At 41.5% G+C, this 21,312-nt stretch overlaps 1 protein-coding gene across 3 annotated transcripts in view; it reads left to right on the forward strand.

Annotated features, from left to right (window-relative positions):
* Positions 1-21,312, forward strand: part of PHKB (phosphorylase kinase regulatory subunit beta) — a 601,073-nt gene that overhangs the window by 115,576 nt on the left and 464,185 nt on the right. For all 3 annotated transcript variants that reach the window (XM_029608470.1, XM_029608471.1, XM_029608473.1), the window contains one exon: positions 7,125-7,263. In XM_029608470.1, the coding sequence (XP_029464330.1) occupies positions 7,125-7,263 (139 nt within the window). The remainder of the gene's footprint in view (positions 1-7,124; positions 7,264-21,312) is intronic.

The following is a 21,312-nucleotide window of genomic DNA, read 5'->3' on the forward strand; positions in this document are numbered from 1 at the left end:
GTACCAATTTTAACTTGGTACATTGTGCACTATTTATTTATTTATTTATTTATTTATTTATTTATAGTTTTTTTTATATCCCGCGGAACGTAATACACATCACCTCGGTAACTTTTAAACAGGTGCACGTTTGCACATGTGCGTGTGGCTATTTTATAACATACGTGTGTATATGCATGTATGGAATAAAATAGCCTGACCGCGCGCACGTGTGCACACAATTTTAAGTGTACGCACTCCTATGTGCGCAAATGCCACTCCTACCGCATAAGTGGGATTTTAATAGACGCGTACTGACGCCATTTCGGTTTTCCCATCTCATTCCCAGGTCGCCCAGGTAAGGTATGGACTTCCAAACCCCCTAGTTTAATAGCCTCCCCTTCTCCCCTGTTAGCCCCAACCCTTAAAATCCCGCCGATCTATTGAACTTTATTTTATTACTTACATATCCTGTATAGCAGAAGTAAAGTTACGCGGCAGGGGAGCCCAGCTCATGCCTATGCGCGTATTTACAGGTAAATTGGAAGTTGAAATCCAGGAACGCCCCCATACCCGCCCCTTTTTTGTACTTTGTGTATGCAGCGGGAGATCCACGCATATCCTGGCGGCTTTTAAAATCTGCTTTGTGCATACTGGCCCAACATATTTGCAAATCTCCCAGTTTGGGCACATGCCAGCCCTTTAGAATTCACTTTTAAGTTCATAGCCCTCTAAAAGTGAAAATCGTGTAATGTCTAATCATCTTTCATATTGAAAAGCAAAGGGGGGGGGTAAATAAAGGGAATATAATAGCATTAAATAGTACATAATGGGTATTTACTTAACTAGCCTCTTCAATGATATAACATTTTGTTTTGTTCGAAATTTAATAGAACCCAGGTAGCTGACTTCTGAACAGTCCTGTCTGATATTTTGGCTGGGAAATATCACTCCTCCCCCCCCCCCCTTTTTAAACCAGGCCTAACATGTATTGTGTGTGCTGTTTTCGGTGCTAGTATTGTCTTTATGTCATGAAAGGGTTCCACCTTTCAGTGTTCTTCGCTGAAACTGCAGTTGTTGCAAAAGTAAAGATTTGGAGATTAGAAAATATAAAACTCAAAATATTAAGAAGAGTAACTATTGTATAGTAGATGCTATAAGGACCTTTCTTTCAGGTTAAATACGGTACTATCTCATGTCTATTTGAAAAGTGTGAGCGATGGTTAGTGAAATCCTTACATATGAGTAAAACTAAACCCTCCATCGCAATCAAAAGATTGATTCGCTGCCCTGTATTAACCAAGAACTGTGTTTATAGAATCCAACTCGGGCTTTGGGCTCTATGCTCTGCCCCAGGGGGCTTTTTGAAAATGCCATCTTTTCGGCAGGTGCGCCTTGCCGACATTAGGGGTTGCCTCTTCTTTGTTGCCGGCCCTTCATTTTAGATCTCTCTGCCCATGGACTTGCACATTACTTGAATGCACAGCTACTGTACCTTTAAGAAGCTGTTTGACACACTTATTTCGCATTGCATTTGACACTTAAAACAACTTTCACAATGTAGGTAACCACTGTGATATGCTGATCTGGAGGTAACTGTTGTTGGTTTTTTTTTACTCTGAAGTTTTTATTCTGTTTATGTGCTATTCTTGTGTTTATCTGTCTTTTGTTTTGTTGTATGTAAACTTACAAGCCTCTTTGGGTTGTGAATAAACAACACAGAGTCCGAATAAATAAATAAACCATGGAGTGGCAGGTTACCCAGTGTCTGAAGTCTTACAAGTGAAAGTGTCTTACCTGCAAACAGTCACTGGAAAAAAATTTGGGGAAAGGAAAACTACATTATTTCAAAACATTTAGTAACTCTTAAAACCCTGAAATGCGCTACCATCAAACCCATACTGAAGAAACCTCACCTTGACGCCGCAGACCCCACCAACTTTAGACCCATATCTAACCTCCCCTTCATATCGAAAATTCTTGAAAAAATTGTAAACCTTCAACTCTCCGAACACCTGGAATCCCAGAAAATACTTTACCCATCGCAACATGGATTCAGAAAAACACTCAGCACGGAGACACTCCCCCTAAACTCGCTGACACGGCACTCAGAGGCCTAGATGCCGGCCAGTCCTACTTACTGATATTACTGGACATATCCGCCGCTTTGGACACCATCAACCATGACATCCTCCTAACCAGACTAAGCGAAATCAGCCTAGGCAGCAACACCATACAATGGTTCGGCTCTTACCTATCCAACAGGTCCTACAAAGTTACACTCAACAACTACGAATCAAAGCAATTCCCCCTCACACTGCATCCCACAAGGATCATCACTCTCCTCCACCCTCTTCAACATATACCTACTCCCACTCTGCAGACTCCTCACCAACCTGGGCCTACATTTCTACGTCTATGCAGATGATGTCCAGATCCTCCTCCCCATGAAAGAAAACATACAGAACACCCTACTGCAATGGAATTCCATATCATTACAAATATAAAAACTCCTAACTCGGTTATCGCTCACCCTCAACCACATGAAAACAGAAATATTATACATATCCAACAAACCCCCAACAAAGTACATCCAAGACCTTCCACTCTCACAACCTAAGATCCAACTCGGCACAACTGTAAAAGACCTAGGAGTCACCTTAGACTCCGAGCTCAACCTAAAACCACACATCAATGCAATCATAAAAGAAGGTTTCTTCAAACTACAAGTCCTCAAAAAAAATCAAACTGCTACTACTCAGTCAAGACTACCGATCAGTTCTCCAGGCCCTTCTATTCTCCAAACTAGATTATTGTAATTCCCTTCTCCTGGGGCTCCCAACCTCCACCCTCAAGCCTCTCCAACTACTGCAAAATGCGGCAGCAGGATCCCTCACAAACAGTAAACACTCCACCCACATCACTCCCATACTCAAAGACCACCACTGGCTCCCCATAACCCATAGAATTCAATATAAAGCCCCAACCCTCCTACACAAATCCATCCACAAATGAAAAGACTAAAGGACCCCCTCATACCATACAACTCCCAAAGAAATCTCCGATCCAAAAACACCAGACTACTAACTATTCCCTCCACCAAGCTGGCTCACCTCACCTCTAAAAGAGAACGCGCAATCTCAATAGCAGGACCCACATTGTGGAATAAATTGCCCACAAAACTCAGAACGGAACCCTCAACACAGACCTTCAAAAAATCATTAAAAACCTGGCTATTCCAGAAAGCCTTCCAACCGACAAGCTAACCCCACGTCCCAGCAAAGCAACCAAGAAAACCAACCCGGCCCACAGTATATTATGAGACCATCTCATTAAACCTCCCACACACCCCAACCCAACATCCAAAATGAAAAAAACAATTTGCTCTACCCATCAGAATATCCGCTTACCTCAAATGCAGAAATCCCATACTCCCCAATGACTTACCATAGTTAAGTCTCCCCATAAAATATCAAACGAGTTCCCACTGTCAAAAACGTTACTCTTTTATACTGTTAAGATATTAAAACTGTTTTGTTATTGTTATTCCTATACTGTTAAGACTTTTTATTGCAGTATTGTATAGATAACTGTCACTTTTTATTCATAAAATAAGACGACGTAATGTAAAGATAATTGGACCCTATTGTTACTGTTGTCAAATTATCCATCAAGTTACTATGTAAACCGATGTGATAGTTCTAATTGAATATTGGTATAGAAAAACAAATAAAAAAAAAAAGAATACAATGGAAATATTTCCTTCTTTCCCCCATCATTGTATGCTCTTATCTAAACAAGAGTATCTTTGCTTATGTTCCTGGGACAATGGAACTGTATGTGAATCTTTTAACCATTTTGTGCCTATAGAAAAAAATCATCTCTGAGGAGGTAGAGGGGAAGGGCTTCTGATACCTTAATATATTCCATAAATCTGTTGTAAACCCAACTCATTATCTAGATATCTGAGATGATCTTGATTAGCTGGATGACAGCTGAGTGATGTACGGTAATTTATTTAAATGCTCAATTTTTATGTGAAGCATAATTGTTCCATTTTCTTTTTTTGTGAAAGGGTATATGCAGTATACAGCAAAATGAAGTTATAGGTATTGGCCTAAACATTTAAATGACTGCAGATGAGGAATTTGGTACTTGTCATAAAAATTTCCATTTAATGAATATTTTATAAACTCATGCTTTTTAAATCGAGTGATTTCATGGAGTTGCAAATATGAAATGCACAAGTCGTCGTGGAAACTGCCACCTTCAGCAGTTTTAGCCAAAGCCAAATAAGCTTGTCTTCAAGCCAGAAGAAGAACCGGTGCTAGCTTATTTCTTAAATCACGTCTCTGATTTGTGATGGCTTTAGAGATCTATATTATGTCCAATAACACGATCATGTCTAACAATATTTTTCCTTAAGTGGACTGCTGGTGATTTTTCATTATGTGCCTCAAGCCACACAGATGAAACTGGGATTCCAAAAAGATTTGACACAGTCATTCACCACTGTGGCACAATGGACACACACAGACGATGCTGTATTGCAAATGCAGAAAAGTTATTCTTTCAAAGCATGTGAACTACCACCCTGAGAGAGGCTTTTTTTCTGTTTTTTCATCTGCTGGATCGTTCCTGCGCGTTCTTTGCAGATTAAGTGACATTCAGTCTACTTCCAATGGCTGGCAGCAGCAAATCTGTTCTGTTGTCTGTTGCTGTTATGTTTTAGGGGCTCATGCAGCAGGCTATCCTTTCCCTTAGTTGAAAATGTCATATTGAACTGATGGTGCACACTTGACTGATTTTTATATTGATATTTCACCGGATGCCTTTTAGCAAGGTTACTGTGAAATAACACTGAATCATTTAAGGATTCTTTAGCAGAGCACTGACTATTACAACTTAAAGCCTAAAGTTTAGGAAATGACTCCAGTTCTTTATAAAATTGAATTTCTATTAACAAGTCTGTGAAAGCTTTGTTCACTAGGGTTGTGATTTGATTCATGGTTTTCCCTTTAGAATATTAATAAGCTGATACCAGAAGTTTTTTTTTAAAACTGAAATTCAGTTGAACATAACTGAAGTAAATCAATTTCAGTTTTAAAAAGACTCTATCAGCCTATTAATAAATATTATAAAGCCAAATCCCCAAAGTTCATCTTTTAAATGTTAAACCTTACTTGCCCTTATTTTCTTTTCATATTTTCCATGCCACTCAGATAGCTTTTTATCCTTTTATGCTTATCATACAGTGCAGAAGAGCTTTGGCTTCTTGGATGTCAGAAGTAGTCAATATAAATTCTGCAACTTCCAATCCCTCCCTGATAGTGGAGTTTGTGGTTCTTTCTAAATATGCCCGTCATGCACTGCGTGGAAATCATTATGATGAAAACGTAAAAAGCATGGATGAAATTTGATCTTTTGTTTTTGCATAAAAATTATTTTGATCTGATGGTTTCAAAATGAATAGTAATGGCATTACTGAAATTTAAAATGAACTGTTGTAGAAATATTCAAACTTAAATGAAGCGTGTCATGTGTTGGGTTTGAACACAGTTTTTCCTTTTCTAGGGCTCAAAGATGTGCTTCTAGTGTATCTCTAAGAAAACATTGAGGACCCGATTCATTCAGGACTTTTCCCGTAGATTCAGACTGGAAGAAAAGCATTAATAAATCGGGTCCTTAATGTTTCTCACTCTTATGAAGAGAGAATTTAATTTTTCTGTTACAAACCAAAGTTAAACCAAGTTTCCAATTGTTAGTCATAAGACTACTAGCATACCAATCGATGACAAGGCTTGACAGCGCTGCAGAAGCTTTAGAAATAGTGACATATTTAGCTCAGTTTATTGGGTTGTGTGGCATAAAACAAAAGTGTAATAGCTAGTTGATTACTTAAAGTTAGATTCTTTTAAACTAGATTTGTAATATTTTATAAACAAACTATTGAGTTGGAAGTATAAATGTTGTGTTGGAAGTTAAAATACTGGTTCTTTAGAGGCCGTCCCTGAGTATACCACTGAAGGAGTTACACTCTTCTTATGGGGGATGTCAGGTTGCCAGCCTGGAAATGTTAAATACAACTCCTGCAGGTTCTACTCAGCCTTTGTTTTCAAAATAGCAACTAAACACCTCGTAACAACCAGTGTAAGCTCCCTCTGTGCTTGGAGCACAGTGGTCCTAAACAATTAGTTGGAATCTTAAGCAGGAAGATTCAGATTAGATCAGAATCTGCTTTAGCCAGTTTGGGGAGGTGCAGGTCCAGGTGAGTAGGAAGAGGGAGACTGATTGCGCTCTGCAGTCTCCATGCTTTGGCTCTCAGCCCTCACTTGGAGCAGTGTCTCCTGCTTTGAACTCATAAGGGCTAATCTGGATCCTCAGGGGAGTGGCCACAGGACTGAGCTTCAGACAGTATCCAACTCCCTCTGGGCTATCCTGCTGCAGTTCATTTGGGGTTGGCCTGTGGGCTCAAGGGCAACGCTCCAGTCTCTTGAACAAGCACTCTGCTAGCTCAAAGCTAGCCAAAGCTTTATTTTGCCTTGACACTTGTATTGATGCCAACTCGAGCTCAGTTATATTATCTGAATGCCAGCAGGATGATAGAGAAAACATAGGACATATAGTGTACAGAAGGGGAGTTAGAAGGAGAGTGAATTATTGCTAACCGTAGGTTGAATACGTAACAAGGATTTCTCCCTGGTATCCCAAGATTGCTTTCTTGGAACAGCAAGAACCTGGAGGATGGAGAGTTAATGAAAATGGTGTAAAATAAAAATAAGTCTCAGAATGATTAGACAAACCATGCACCACTAAGCAGGTACAAGCTATTGGGATGACTGACGTTAGGACGGTTCTGCTGTGAGATTGTTTATAGTCTCATCAGAGCCTCCGCTCTGCCAGTGGATGTTGCTGTGAATATTAATCCTGATGAAGCAGTAAAAGAGAAGGGAAGGAGAGGGAGCAGAGCAAGCCAGGAGACTAATGGAAAACATTTGTTTCATGTTTTTTTTTTCTGATCTGCAGTTCCTTGGCGTGAAGCGTTAATATTTTAGCGCAGATAATTTAGGAAAGAAGCCGATTTCTGAAAAAAAAAAAAAAACCCGAAAATATTGTTAATGCGTTGCTTTTGTTTTAACTTGCAGTAAAAATTACAGTCCTGAACTACCAAAGTCCGACTACTGGCCTTTTCCCCACAAAGACGGTCGGGGACTGTAAAAAGGCGAAGGTGCAAGATAGCCTGTATTGCGCTGCAGGTGCCTGGGCTTTAGCTCTTGCTTACAGGTAAATCGTTTCTCCTTTATTGATGATTTCTTCGAGTGCTGTGTGTGTTTCGCTTTTATTTTTATATATACATATTGAAAGCATTTAACAATTGCATGATAAGTCATCAAAAGTGGGCGTGCAGGTGCAGACTCCATGGGTTTACCCGCGCTTTGATTATTGCCCAAGGAAAAATTCCATGCGGAGGTTTGCGCCTTGTTTTTTCTCTGCGCACAATTTTTTTTGGGGACACAAAACGAGGTGCCTTGTTGCGTTCTCCGCCTCCTGGAAAGGCCTCCGCGGTATGGTATGTGCGTTGAACAAAAGGCAGAAATCCGAGTGGTCATTTCCATGCAGAAATACCTGCGATAATCGCCCTCCCTCTTTCAGATATAACAAAGGAAAACAGAAAATATCCTTTACACCCAAAATGATTCAAAGAAATAGTATCTCTGCCAGTGCTCTGTGAAATCCTCAGAAAGGCAAGGAGAGCCAAATAAGAACTTTTAAGTAGAAGCCACCTATTGCATAAAGTAAAGGCACTAGACCAGGCAATAAGGTCAAAACATCCTAAAAACCCAGTTGTGAAAGTGGAACACATTTGCTAATCAAAAACAAGCAGCAAATGTGACTATTACCGCCTAAAAAGAAATCTGAATACTAAACATATGGAGCAGCAGGAGCCCCCCCCCCCCCCCCCCCCCCCCCCCCCGCAGGAAAGACCATAGCTGTGCAGGTATTTACGAGCAAAACGTAGGAAGAAGTGAGCCCCAAGGTCGAGAACTCGGTGTGAATAAAGGTAAGATGGGCCTTCAGTTTTACATCCGTGTGATGAGGGTATGTTAAAGCCTTGAACCACAAAAGTCATGTTCATAGTAAATTTTATTCCATCAGCGTGTCCTTCCAACAGATACACTTTAAGGACAAGAAATTTTGCAAGCAAGTGATCCCCCAAAACGAACGTGTTTTGCACAGAGGTCCTGCTTCGGGTGGGATAAAACACTTTCACTGGAAGATGATAATATATATTAACTTTGCTGCAATATGGCAGATACATGTAGCTGAAGGAATAAAATTCACTGTGAAAATGGCTTTTTACATACCCCCATTTACACGTATGTAAAACTGGATGCCCGTCTCACCTTTCTTTAATTATTTGTCTCCACCTGTATATTCTAGAACTCTATGTAGTGAAAACATTTTGCATTTAAATTCGAATCGCCTTGCAAACATCAAGATAAATCTATATCCTTTTCTAAAGAAGCACTTCTGTTAATGGTGAAAAAGTAACTTTAAAGTCTAGTCCCAAATCAGCTTTAATAGATGAGATAAAATCAGAGTTGCCTTGGTAATCTCGTCTAAAGACAGTCCTACTGTTTAGCTCATTTTTAAACTATCAAATGATAGCTGAGCCTTTGGAGACTGCTCCTCTTCTGCTTTCTCACGTTTACCAGATGCTAGCTAATATGTCCAAAACGTTGAGAAATGGCTTTTAACAGGAATTTTCAAAATTTGAAGTACTATATAAAGCAAATTATCCAAGGGACTATACTGTTGGAAAAATCCAAGAACCGTAAATTATATCATCTGTTGGCGTTTTCTAGGTTTACCAGATGGGTTACAAAGAAAAATCTGCATAATTACAATAAATAAAAAAAAACTACAACAAAAAAGCCATAGTCCTTATCAACAGTCCGTAAGATTAGCGTATACTTCCATGTGCAGTCACTGCAAAACCTCTGCTAGGATCAAGGCACTTGGATATAAACCTGCTGAAAATGCTCAGATCCAGGCCATCGGTCAGGGAATGCCCGTGTAAATAGAAACCCACTTAGCGGTTTCCTGAATATCTTGATGTTAGTTTCAGCACATAGCACGGATGCATGACCTCCTGCCACAGAGAAATCTTTTGTTCCAGTTCATTGGTTCCTACTTATGTGACTGAAAAGTATTAAGCTATGAGCTTGCAGTTTAGTATTATAGTGACCACTGGACACAGGGACGATTTCTATACATAGAGAAATACATAACTCCAAATAGGCTATTGCTTGCCAGGTAGAATCCAGAGTTATCACCTCCTGACTGCATCAAGAGTCTCTTCCATGTGTTCAGGGGAATTCCTTGAGGAAGAGCAGATTTGAAAAAAAAAAAAGGAGAATCTTCCCCAGGTTCACATCAGCTGCATACGGGGACATCCTGAAACCACAGGATGAATCCGACCCAGCTGGAATACTCAGTACGGTAAATGCGTCATTCAGAGTTCTTCTGCACTGTACCCTCATCACATAGGGGCTTTGTAGTTGTAACATCTTTGCTGAGCTTCCTGGTTCTTCTGGCACCATTTCTCCTCCTTCACCCATACTGACCTGCGCTTTCCTCTAGTTGGAACACAATAATTTACATAAACAAAACACCAATGAATCCACTGGTGAATATAATACAAACTAAACAGTGCATTGTCCTGAAGGTAAGGTATGCCACAAGATGAAAAGCAATCGTCCAAAAAAATTTCAATTATCTATTTTTTTTTTATAAATTTTTGGTGTGCATGTATACTCTTCAAACTACTTAAATGTGATTAGAACTATGCATTATGAGCCACGGAGAAATAGGACAATGAGCTCACTTAAAACAGTGCTGGGATGGCAAGCCAAATACTCTTAGGAGCCTTCATTCCAAATAAAAATTATGATCTTAATAGGACATTGAGGTCACACTGGATGATGTTTGTGAATTGCACTATTGGAAACTAAAACACTGAGACGTGTACTATGTGCAATATGAACTGTTGACCACTGAACGAGGAAGAGATTGTTATTGGTACACATGGGTCATTAAGAGGAAAATGATACAAGCAAGCATGAAGTAACACAAGCAAACAAAACAAAAAAAGTGACTTTATATGCCACACTGAGAGCCATGATTAGACCACACTGCCTTCCTCTAGGTGAACCAGCACAGAAAAAGTCTGTAATCTTCACCGTGATTAGTGCAGAAGGGTGGTGGTAGTTGTTTCTCAGGGTTGAGAGAAGCACTCGGGTGTGGTGGGGGAAAATACCACCCTGCCGCGGATTCTACCAGGGCAAGAGCAGCTTTGAACCATGGCGCAGTCCATCCTGCCGGTACGTGGAGAAGGAAGTTTGGGGGAGTAAACCCTAAGTTTTCCTTTTTTTGCTTCACCATATTCTGTGGGGAATGACACTGGCAAAGAAAGATGTTCTCCCAGCAAACAGTGTTGAGTTGTAGGTGTGCAGTGGTCCGCGTTTTACTTTTAATGTATTTTTGAGTCCTCAGTTTTTCAGACTGTTGTAAAATCATGTTCTATTTAATAACACAGTAATAAAACTGCCACACCAAAAGTCTTACTTCTCCAATACAAACATGCATGTAGTCTATAACCTAATAAGTCATCCAGTGAAAAGCGGCAAGATCCTGCAATCATAGTCTGATGCAGATACAGATCTGACAAGCAGCCCCTTTGATTTCAGTTTTGCTGACCATGGTTGCCACAATCTGACCATGCTGTCAATTACAGTTTGCATTGGGTGACAGAGTACTGTGCCAACATGAAAACCTGCAGCATCTTTTCCAGGATGATCATTCAAATATAGCAAAAGCATTTTTTTTTTGTGTGTGAAAATATAAAAGTTGAATTAAAAAATATTTATTGGGTCTTCTCCATGCAGGTCTGCAGATTTGAACTATGAAAACACTCAGTGATGAGAGAGCTTTTATGGTAGTGGAAGCACTATGTTTATGTTCTTTAGAGCAGCGATTCTCAACCAGTGTGTCGAGGCTTCGCAGTGTCCCACTGCTCCCATTATTCTTTCCTCCCTCTCCATCGCAGCAAGGTGCACATATTCTTCTACTAACACTGCTGCTGTTCCAACCAGACAGGAACAGCAGCAGCGTTAGTGGAAGCTGGCAACATCAGCGGCATGGCCCTTTCTTCTTTCCACCCCCACAGCCCGGAACAGGAAGTGATGAAGAGCAGACCATGCTGCTTAAAATACCAGCAGCAGCGCAGACCCAGACCAAAATGAAGCACATCTAGCGATCAGTGATAGGAGAAAGAACAGAGTTAGTCTCCACATTCTCGGGCTGGAGGAGGAGGCTTCTGCAGCTGCCATTTGGGCTGGGGAGGAGGGAGGGTCATGAGTGAGAGCAAGCTGGGGGGGAGGGGAAGAGTATGTGTGTTGATTGAGAGCTTGTATGTAAGAGATCATGTTTGTGCAATTTACAGTATGTGTCTAAGTGAGAGAAGCATGTATGTGATTGAGAAAGAGACTGGTCAGGGAGGTGACGTGTGTGTGTGAGGGAGACATGCAGATCAGGGAGATGATGTGTGTGTGTGAGGGAGACATGCTGGTCAGGTAGGTGACATGTGTATGTGTGAGGGAGACATGCTGGTCAGGGAGGTGTGTGTGTGTGAGGGAGACATGCTGGTCAGGGAGGTGACGTGTGTGTGAGGGAGACATGCTGGTCAGGGAGGTGATGTGTGTGTGAGGGAGACATGCTGGTCAGGGAGGTGATGTATGTGTGAGGGAGACATTCTGGTCAGGGAGGTGACGTTTGTGTGAGGGAGACATGCTGGTCAGGGAGGTAACGTGTGTATGTGTGAGGGAGATATGCTGGTCAGGGAGGTGACGTGTGTATGTGTGAGGGAGACATGCTGGTCAGGGAGGTGACGTGTGTATGTGTGAGGGAGACATGCTGGTCAGGTAGGTGACGTGTATGTGTGAGGGAGACATGCTGGTCAGGGAGGTGACTGGTGTGTGTGTGAGGGAGACATGCTGGTCAGGGAGGTGACATGTGTGTGAGGGAGACATGCTGGTCAGGGAGGTGACGTGTGTATGTGTGAGGGAGATATGCTGTTCAGGGAGGTGATGTATATGTGAGGGAGACATGCTGGTCAGGTAGGTGACGTGTGTATGTGTGAGGGAGACATGCTGGTCAGGGAGGTGACTGGTGTGTGTGTGTGAGGGACACAAAAAGCAGCACGGAAGACGGTCTATAAAAGCCAGGAGGCAGAAAAACAAAATCGTAGACCAGTCATCTGTGTTTTTGGAGATAATTTAATTATGAGAGTATTTTGTATGTATAATAACCTACCTACTTACTCCGCTTTTTATCACTGTATTTAAATAAAGATTGTTTATTTTAAGATGTATAATTACAAATGAGACTTTAACTAGATTGTGTATTTTAGCTTTTTTTTAATAACTTTTATTTTGTAGCCCCTGACACAGCCCTTTCTAGAGACGAAACTAGGCCTGAGTCGGGCAGTTGGAATTTGTTGTTTGTATTGTCATTGGATCTCCTGAATAAATAATCTCTGAAAACACAGACTGGTCTACTGTGTGAGGGAGACATACTAGTCAGGGAGGTGACTGGTGTGTGTGAGAGAAAGAAAGAGACTGGTCAGAGAGGTCACTGGTGTGTGTGAGACAGAGACTGGTCGTGGGGTCTAATTGGTTTGTGTGTGAGACTGGTTGTGGTCCCTAAGGAAGAGGACCATGAGGACAGAGTTTCAGCAGCCACTGCTGCTTCTGGTGAGTGCTATTGACCTGCAAGGGAAAGGAGTAGGAGAGATGCTGGAGAGGGTAAGTAAAAGTGTTTTTTTAAGTTTTTGGGTTTTTTTGAGTGATTACCATTTTAATTATTGGATATTATGTGATGGGTCTGCTGTTTTGAAATATTCTGTTGGTATTTGGACAATTTTTAATACATTTTGAGCTTTTAATTGTTCATCAGCTGTTTTGAAATATTTATTCATATAGTTTTACAATTATTTCTGCATAAGGATCTATAGCAGCTTGGCTTATTCTGTTTTCCTAATAGGAGGTGTATTGGTGTTTAGGGCCTGGTTTAATAGTTGTATTTCTTAGATAGGGTTGTTCCATTTGAGTGCATTCCATAATACAGGTGTAACTGTGTGCGGATTAGTTTGTGTGCATTATTGCAGATCCTGGGACTATGTTAGATGCTATATTTCTCTTTCTGTTTCTCCAGGTTTGCATTGCATGCAGAGTGGCTTTTTTTGGTTTTCCATTCCAGTTTGCCTCCATATTTATAATGTGTGGTCTTTCTGTACTTGGTGAAGGTCAGCTTTGTGTGTGTGACCGAGGTGAGGTATTTTACTAGCATGTAGGCATTTGTATCAATCTTATTTATTGTGTTTTCTCAATAGGACATGCATTGGTGGTAAATTACTGTCTTTACATAAGAAGGGCTATTGCACCTGGTAGTAGAGGGAGTTTGTTTTGCTGTTGCTGTGATGTCGCCAGAACCAGAATATCTTTTTTGTATGGTGAGTTGTACAGGTAATACCCTAGTTCTGCTCTGCACCCATTGTTGGGAGTCGAGGGGGGTTCCTGTGGATGCAGAGTGAATGTTTACATTTAGCCCCATGATGGTCACATGTTCAGTGTGTCACACGCGTGAGAACCATCTGTCAGGTGTGTCCCGACAGAAAAAAGGTTGAGAACTACTGCTTTAGAGGCACCAGGAAATATGACCTTCAGGGAACAAACTGCTTCTCTGTAAAATAAGTGATTCACAGAAGACCTAGTTTAAAGCTTTCAATCAATTTACTTTTTTATTTAAGCTGTGTTCTTCTAGTTCACTATCAGTTCGGTCAACACAAGGAAAAAAAACTGCAGGCTGTAATTATTGATCCAGTCATTTTAATGAGCCTAAGAATCCAGGTTTAATTAGACTAGATTTGCTGTTTTCCCCTGAAGACATAACTGCAATAAACTTTAAAGTCTTATGCCACAGGCTGCATGAGTTCGGTTCATACTCTTAAAAGTCAAGCTCACTTTGAAACACATAATGGAATAAATGATGGAATGTTAAACTGGGGAATTGCGGACTTTATCTGCCATATTCTATATGTCGATGAGCATCGTTTTTTGGATTGCAGTGTGTGTTTCGTAGGGAAAAACAATGGGTTTTCTTCTCTGTCTGTTACTGATTTGTGAAGCGTAAACCATCCTGTAAGATTCTTGGCTGAAAATGAAGGGCTTTTTCTCATGATTCTACTGCTTGGGTGAAAACCAACCTTTTTCTTCCCAGTCTCCTGAGGAGAATACCTAACGGCGGACTAAACTAATACATGAAATCCAGTAGTGGTATTATCTTCCTTTATGGCACGGTATTCTACCATTTCAGGTTATGCAAGTGCCTACCACTCAGTGGTTGGTTTTTTGGGTTTTTTTTCTCACAAAATTACATTCAGCAAGAATTCATTCCCGCTTTCTAGCAATTAAAGTAATGTCGTGTGTTTTGTGGTAGCCGATAATGACCATCTATTGGATAGAAGACAATTTGTGACTATCTTCCCAATTGTGTCTAGATGGCAAATGCAAACTATTTTCATAGAGGTTGGCTGTGCCTTATTATGTACCCCGTATTCAGATTCGATTCTTACTGCTCTCTGTATCTCTGCCAGTTTTGACAGATTTATGGATTATTTCTGAAGAGCTGGTTCTGCGTCTCTATTTTGCCCTTATTTGTTGCAATTCCTTTCCCATCTTACATCTGTTGTTCTGCCACGCTGTCTCATCTGCTTTCAACATTCAGTATTACTGTATTACGTATGAAATTATTTGTTTTTGTATTGAGTGGTGTGTTAAGGTTCATATGGGGTGGAATTCTTTTAATTTTTTTTTATTGTTGTTCTTCTTGAATGGGGATCTCATCCCTGGAAATGCAGAATAGATGGTTTAAATTAAATGTTTAATTTTCCATAGGCTTAAAGAGAATTCATTCTGTTTTTTCAAATATAGGAGACAGTGTGTTGCTGTTTAATCTGTGATCTCTGTTTTGCTGCATTCAGCAACCTGTCGTTCTTATAGAGATCTTCTTCATTTAGAAATACCACTGTCTTGAATTATTTTTTTCTTGACGAACCATTCCTCCTATTTTGGCTGAAAACCTAGCAAATAAAAACTGCCTTGATTCTACTTTCTGCAATTTCTGCTCCGTTTTATCTCTTACATACCTCATTGTGTCATCAGAAGTGGGCACATCCTTGCAGCCTCAACCTTCTTTCTAACTAGCACAAAAATAACAGTCCCTAAAACCTTTATTTTACCAAATAGCATTATGTGGCCCCATCCAAGGAAGTGGCCTGTATAATAATGGATTCCCCCTCTGTGAATAGATTGCTGAGAGGAGCTGTCCCTGTGCATCATCAGCAAACCCACTGTTCTGTTTTATTATTGCAGGAACAAACTGCATTACAAGCAGTGCATAAAGGAAAAAAGTTAAAGCACAGGTATAAATACCAGCAACCTTAAACAATGCAAACAATTTCAGAGCAATGATCTTCACTTGAAATAAGTAACCATGGACTTTGTTTATCTTTATGCTTATTAGTAGAGAGGCCTGGTATCCTTTAGAATTGCCAGCAAGCTCGCTATATTCCCCAGGGGTATAACACTACACTAATCCTGGGCTAGCAATACACATACACAAGCAAATGTAATAGTCTCCCAGCTCCACCCAGATGCCTGCTTCAGCGCACAGTGGGGTAGATCTTAAAAAAATATGTGATCGCGTACTTTTGTTCGCGCACCAGGCGCGAACAAAAGTACGCTGGATTTTATAAGATACGCGCGTATCTTATAAAATCCGGGGTCGGCGCGTGCAAGGGGGTGCACATTTGTGCAACCTGCGCGCGCCGAGCCCAGCGGCGCTGCCTGTTCCCTCCAAGGCCGCTTCGATTTCGGAGCGGCCTCGGAGGGAACTTTCCTTCGCCCTTCCCCTTCCTTCCCCTACCTAACCCACCCACCCCCGGCCCTATCTAACCCCCCTACCTTTGTCGGCAAAGTTACGCCTGCCGGCCGGCAGCCCCACTCATGTTCCGGTCCCGGGGGCTGGTCCGGAGGCCTCGACCACGCCCCCGGGCCGGCGCCACGCCCCCGGGCCCACCCCCGAAACGCCCCGGACATGCCCCCTCCCGCCCCTTTTTGAAAGCCCTGGGACTTACGCGCGCTGGCGGCCTATGCAAAATAGGCGCGCAAATCCGGAAGGATTTATGCGCGCAGGGCTTTTAAAATCTGCCCCAGTGTTTCTTAGCACATAGAAGTTAGCAGCCACATGACGGTACCCTTTGACTTTCTGAGAGCTTAGATCCATATTGAAGCAAATGCTAGTGTAGCCGCAATGACCAAATAGATGCCCCTTTCATCACTAGGGCAGTTGATGGGTGCTGAGGATTCAAAAATGAACAGCTTAGAACTAGGTTCATTTGTATTTGATTTGTATCAAGAAAGTCGGTATATAAAAGCCTTAATAAATAAAAAATAAAAAATTCCATGAGCTTTTAATGATGGAGATGATAAACGCTACCTTTTGTGTGATGGAGAATGTCACAGTAGAAAAACAGCAACGCACAAATTAACCATGGCCCTGTACGGATGTGTGTATCGCTCCTCCCCAAGGCCATGATGTAATCCAGTTTCTACTTCCAGATCCTGGAGCCTCCTCTGCAGCTAATGCTGCCTGGAGATTCAACGATCCACAGCTTCTTATGCTGCACCATAAAGGCTCAGCAGTTCCTTATTATTTGGCCCTCCCATGCTGTCTGGACCCAGATGCCTGGAGGATCAGTAGCAACAACAACTTCAGCAACACACTATTTGTTCTCTATACTTATCTGCTCAGCCTAAGCAGTTTCTTGTGGAGATTGTCAAATTTCTCTCGGCTGACGCAGAGCCACTTACTCCTTTCTGTTCCTTTCTTGAAGGAAAGCCAGAGAACTTTACAGCTGTAGATCTGCCCAGCATGCCTCTCTTTAATTTGTTGCTGTATCATATTATTGTACCCTGTTTCAGGGCAGCTGACTTGAAGAGCCAATACAGAGAAGGAAGTTTTGAAAAAACAGAGGCTTGCTGGGAGGATGTCAGGATGATAGAGAGAGAAAGGAACAGAAAGCAATAAGTGGCTTTGAAATGTCTGTATACAAATGCTAGAAGTCTAAAAAACTAGATGGGAGAGTTAAAGAATATAGCACTGGATAAAGTAGATATAATTGGCATCTCAGAGGCCTGGCAGAAGGAGGATAACCAGTGGGATACTGTGATACCAGGGTACAAATTATACCAAAATTATAGGATGGATCAAATTGTTGGAGGGGTGGCACTATACGTTAAAGAGAGCATTGAGTCAAACAGGATAAAAGTTCTGCAGGAAATAAAATGCAATGTTAAGAACATAAGAACATGCCATACTGGGTCAGACCAAGGGTCCATTAAGCCCAGCATCCTGTCTCCAACAGTGGCCAAGCCAGGCCATAAGAACCTGGCAAGTTCCCAAAAACTAAGTCTATTCCATGTTACCGCTGCTAGTAATAGCAGTCAACTTAAGTCAATTAAGTCAACTCAATTAATAGCAGGTAATGGACTTCTCCTCCAAGAACTTATCCAATCCTTTTTTAAACACCGCTATACTAACTGCACTAACCACATCCTCTGGCAAAAAATTCCAGAGTTTAATTGTGCGTTGAGTGAAAAAGAACTTTCTCCGATTAGTTTTAAATGTGCCACATGCTAACTTCATGGAGTGCCCCCTAGTCGTTCTATTATCCGAAAGATTTGAATCTTTATGGATGGAAATTCTAGGCGAAAAGGGGAATAAAATAGTAGTGGGGATGTCTTACTGTCCAACTGACCAGAATGAACCTTCAGACAATTAAATGCTCAAAGAAATTAGGGAAGTTAACAAAATCAGCGGCACAGTAATAATAGGTGATTTCAGTTACAGTAAAATGTATTGGCTAAAACAAAATTACTTCCCTAACATAATATCTCATCAAATAACAAGGGTAAGTATATAATCAAACAATTTATTGTTTAAATGAATAAAAATATTTTTTAATTAATGTGTTTAGGTTCATTTGAAATTGATTATATACTTAGGGCCGGATTTTAAAAGCTCTATGCGCGTAACTCCAGTGGATTTACGAGCGCCGGGCCTATTTTATAAAGGTCCAGCGATGTGCGTAAAGCCCCAGGATGCGTCTAAGTCCCGGGGCTTTAAAAAAGGGGTGGGGCCAGAGGCCTCTGGCACAGCGGCCATTTGCTGCTGTGTTGGGGGATCACGTGCCGGCAGGCGCAACCCGGAGGCAGGCGCAGAAGGTAAAATAAAATTTCTTTTTGGGGGGGGGGGGTTAGGATAGGGCTGGGGGGATAGGTTAGGGGAAGGGGTGGGAAGATTAGATTACGGGGGAGGGAATGGGTGAAGCCCGCGGGCACAATTGGACACCCCCTTGTGCGTGCCGACCCCCGATTTTATAACATGCACGCACCTGAGCCTCTGCTTCAGGCAGCTCTGCCTGTCGATGGTGGGGACCTGCAGGGCTCCTCCCTGCAGGTTCTTCCAATTTCCCCTCAGCTCAAGGGTCCATTTCCGAAACAATGGCTACACAATGCAAGGTTCCACATTAGGAGTCACCACTCAGGAAAAGGATCTAGGTGTCAGCGTTGAAAATACATTGCAATCTCCTGCTCATGTGCACGAGGCATCTGTCCCCCCCCCCGCCGCCTGCAAACTCCGAAAACTGCAATAAAAAGTACAGAAGAAAACAGCAGCGACAATAGCGGAGAGCCAGCGCGCAAAAGCAGAAAAACAAACTTTTTTTTTTTTTTTTTTAACAGAGAAGCACGCCGATCGTTGTCCTTGGTGCTGGACCTCCTGCTCCAGTGGGGGGAGGGGGGGTGTGAGTGAGCCGGGCTCCCCGATATCACCCCTGACGCTGCTACCCTTAAGGGACCAGGTCCTCGACCCTGAGCAGCGGCCTCAACCAAGGGGTTGATCCCCTCAGAACCTTCTAACCCCCTGGGAGGCTTCCAGCAATGAGGGACCTGAATTCTTCTTTATCTTTTTTTTTTTTTTTTTTTTGTAAACAGCGGAAAGAAACAAATCAATCCTGACTATAACTAAACTACACAGGAATCTCCAGAGACTGTGGGTTTTGCACCTGCCATCTGCTGGAGACAGAGTAAGACTGAGAGGCTGTGGGTGGCACCTTGGTATATGACAGAGCCAGTCAAAGTTTTGCTCTGTCTCCATCTGCTGGTGCGGAGGCAAAACCCAGGTGTCTGGACTGATCTGGGTACGTACAGGGAAACATTAATTACTGTAGTTTATTCTTTTGAAAAGTACAAAGACTGGAGAAGCACAATGAAGTTACTAGACAATATATTTAAAACTAATAAGAGAAAATATTCTTGTACTCAGTGCATAATTAAGCTCCGGAATTCAATGCCAGAGGATGTGATGAAAGCTATTAGTTTCGCTGCGTTTAAAAAAAAAATATTTGGACACGTTCCTGGAGGAAATGTTCATTAACCGCTACGAACGTAGAGTTGCAGAAATCCACTGCTTATTCTTGGGATAAACAGCTTAGAATCTATCTACCCTTTGGGATCCTGTGACCTGGATTGGCCACTGTTAGAAACAGGATACTGGGTTTGATGGACCTTTGGTCTCACCCAGGATGGCAAGTCTTATGTTCTAGATGTTTAGAGCAAGGTAAGAGGACATTATAATTAAAAAAAAATAAATAAATCTGTATTTATATTAAATATGTAAAGCATTCATTTAAAAAATTCCCTAGTTTAGATGCATTAGGCCCTATAAACAATGCCTTTGGACTATTGTAAAGAGTTTCATCCGCATTTAATTCTGCCTTCATTTATTAAATATCTGTAGCCCCTAATTCCGGGTTTATGCTGAAATGTACAGAAGTCACCCCATTGTTACAGGTCCCAAATGGCTCTGGGGCATGGATGCTTCAAATGAGGCAGGGGGGGCAAACTGTACTTCCAGGGCTCAAAGTGATGGGGGTAGAATCCTCTTCACTGGTTGTGCTTTTTGATACTCATTTAGGAGTGCAGAAATTAATTGGCAGGACAATCTAGCAAATTTAACTTTATTGTAAGTATTCCAGTGTAATCAATTACATGGAAACAGAGAAATGACGGCAGAGGAAGACCAAACGGTCTATCCAGTCTGCCCAGCAAGCTTCCGCACTTTTTTTTTCTCTCTTTCATTCTTATCTGTTACTCTTGGCTCTTAGTAACTTTTTTTTATTCTATTTCCCTTCCACCCCCGCCATTAATGTAGAGAGCAGTGTTGGAACTGCATCTAAGTAAAATAGCTTAATTTAGTTAGGGGTATTAACCACCGCAATAAGCAAGCTGCACCCATGCTTATCTGTTTATCCAGACTGTGTAATTCATTCCTTGTTGCACCATCAAAAGTGATTCCAGTTATATCCATGTCCCAGTCTGGTGCAAGGGCCCATACATGTCACAGCAGCCCTGGTTCCTATTATAGTTTGGCTCAGGACTCACAAAAATACGTCATTTGCAATGTAAATTTTATGTTCAGATATCTTTCATTAATTTCAAGAATTACATATCCGTCAACATTACATTTAAACCAGATCAGGCTCGTTGGTAGCATGGATTTGCAGAATTTTATGCAGATTATATTCAGTCAGCTAAAGGTCATATCTACATAATTGCAGCCATCTGACTGATTTGTGAACGTTTTATATATCTACTCTGTCAAAAGTGTATGAAATTCTGTTTTTCCTTTATAAATTCTTCAAGGAATTGTAGAGATGGCACAGAATCCCTAACTTTATTCCCCCCCCCCCCCCCTCCTAACAACTTTGCCCTGGGAGATCAATGACCTTGAAGTAATGACCTTTTTTTTTTAGTGGAAAAGCCATCTGCTTCATCTACAAAACAAATGCAATTTCCTGAGCAGGTTTTGTTGATTTTATTGTTGAGCGTCCCGAAAATCAGTGCAGTGCAAAAAAGAAAATTGACAGCCTCACTATCCTTCCAGGTCTCTGTGAAAAATATGAAATTGTTGCATATCATTCAAGCAGCTCTGTAGTAGTAGTTTGGGAGCCTTCTTGCGCCTCCTGCCTAGAAACGTTTGAGAGACCCGTACTTCAAATGATTCATTCATTCCATGGTTAATAGGATTTGGGGGAAATGTTTATTTTTTAACAGTTCATTGCCTGAATTCAAGTTGAGATCAAAGTGG

The sequence above is a fragment of the Rhinatrema bivittatum genome, chromosome 7, assembly GCF_901001135.1.
Source record: "Rhinatrema bivittatum chromosome 7, aRhiBiv1.1, whole genome shotgun sequence".
Taxonomy (NCBI): Eukaryota; Metazoa; Chordata; class Amphibia; order Gymnophiona; family Rhinatrematidae; genus Rhinatrema; species Rhinatrema bivittatum.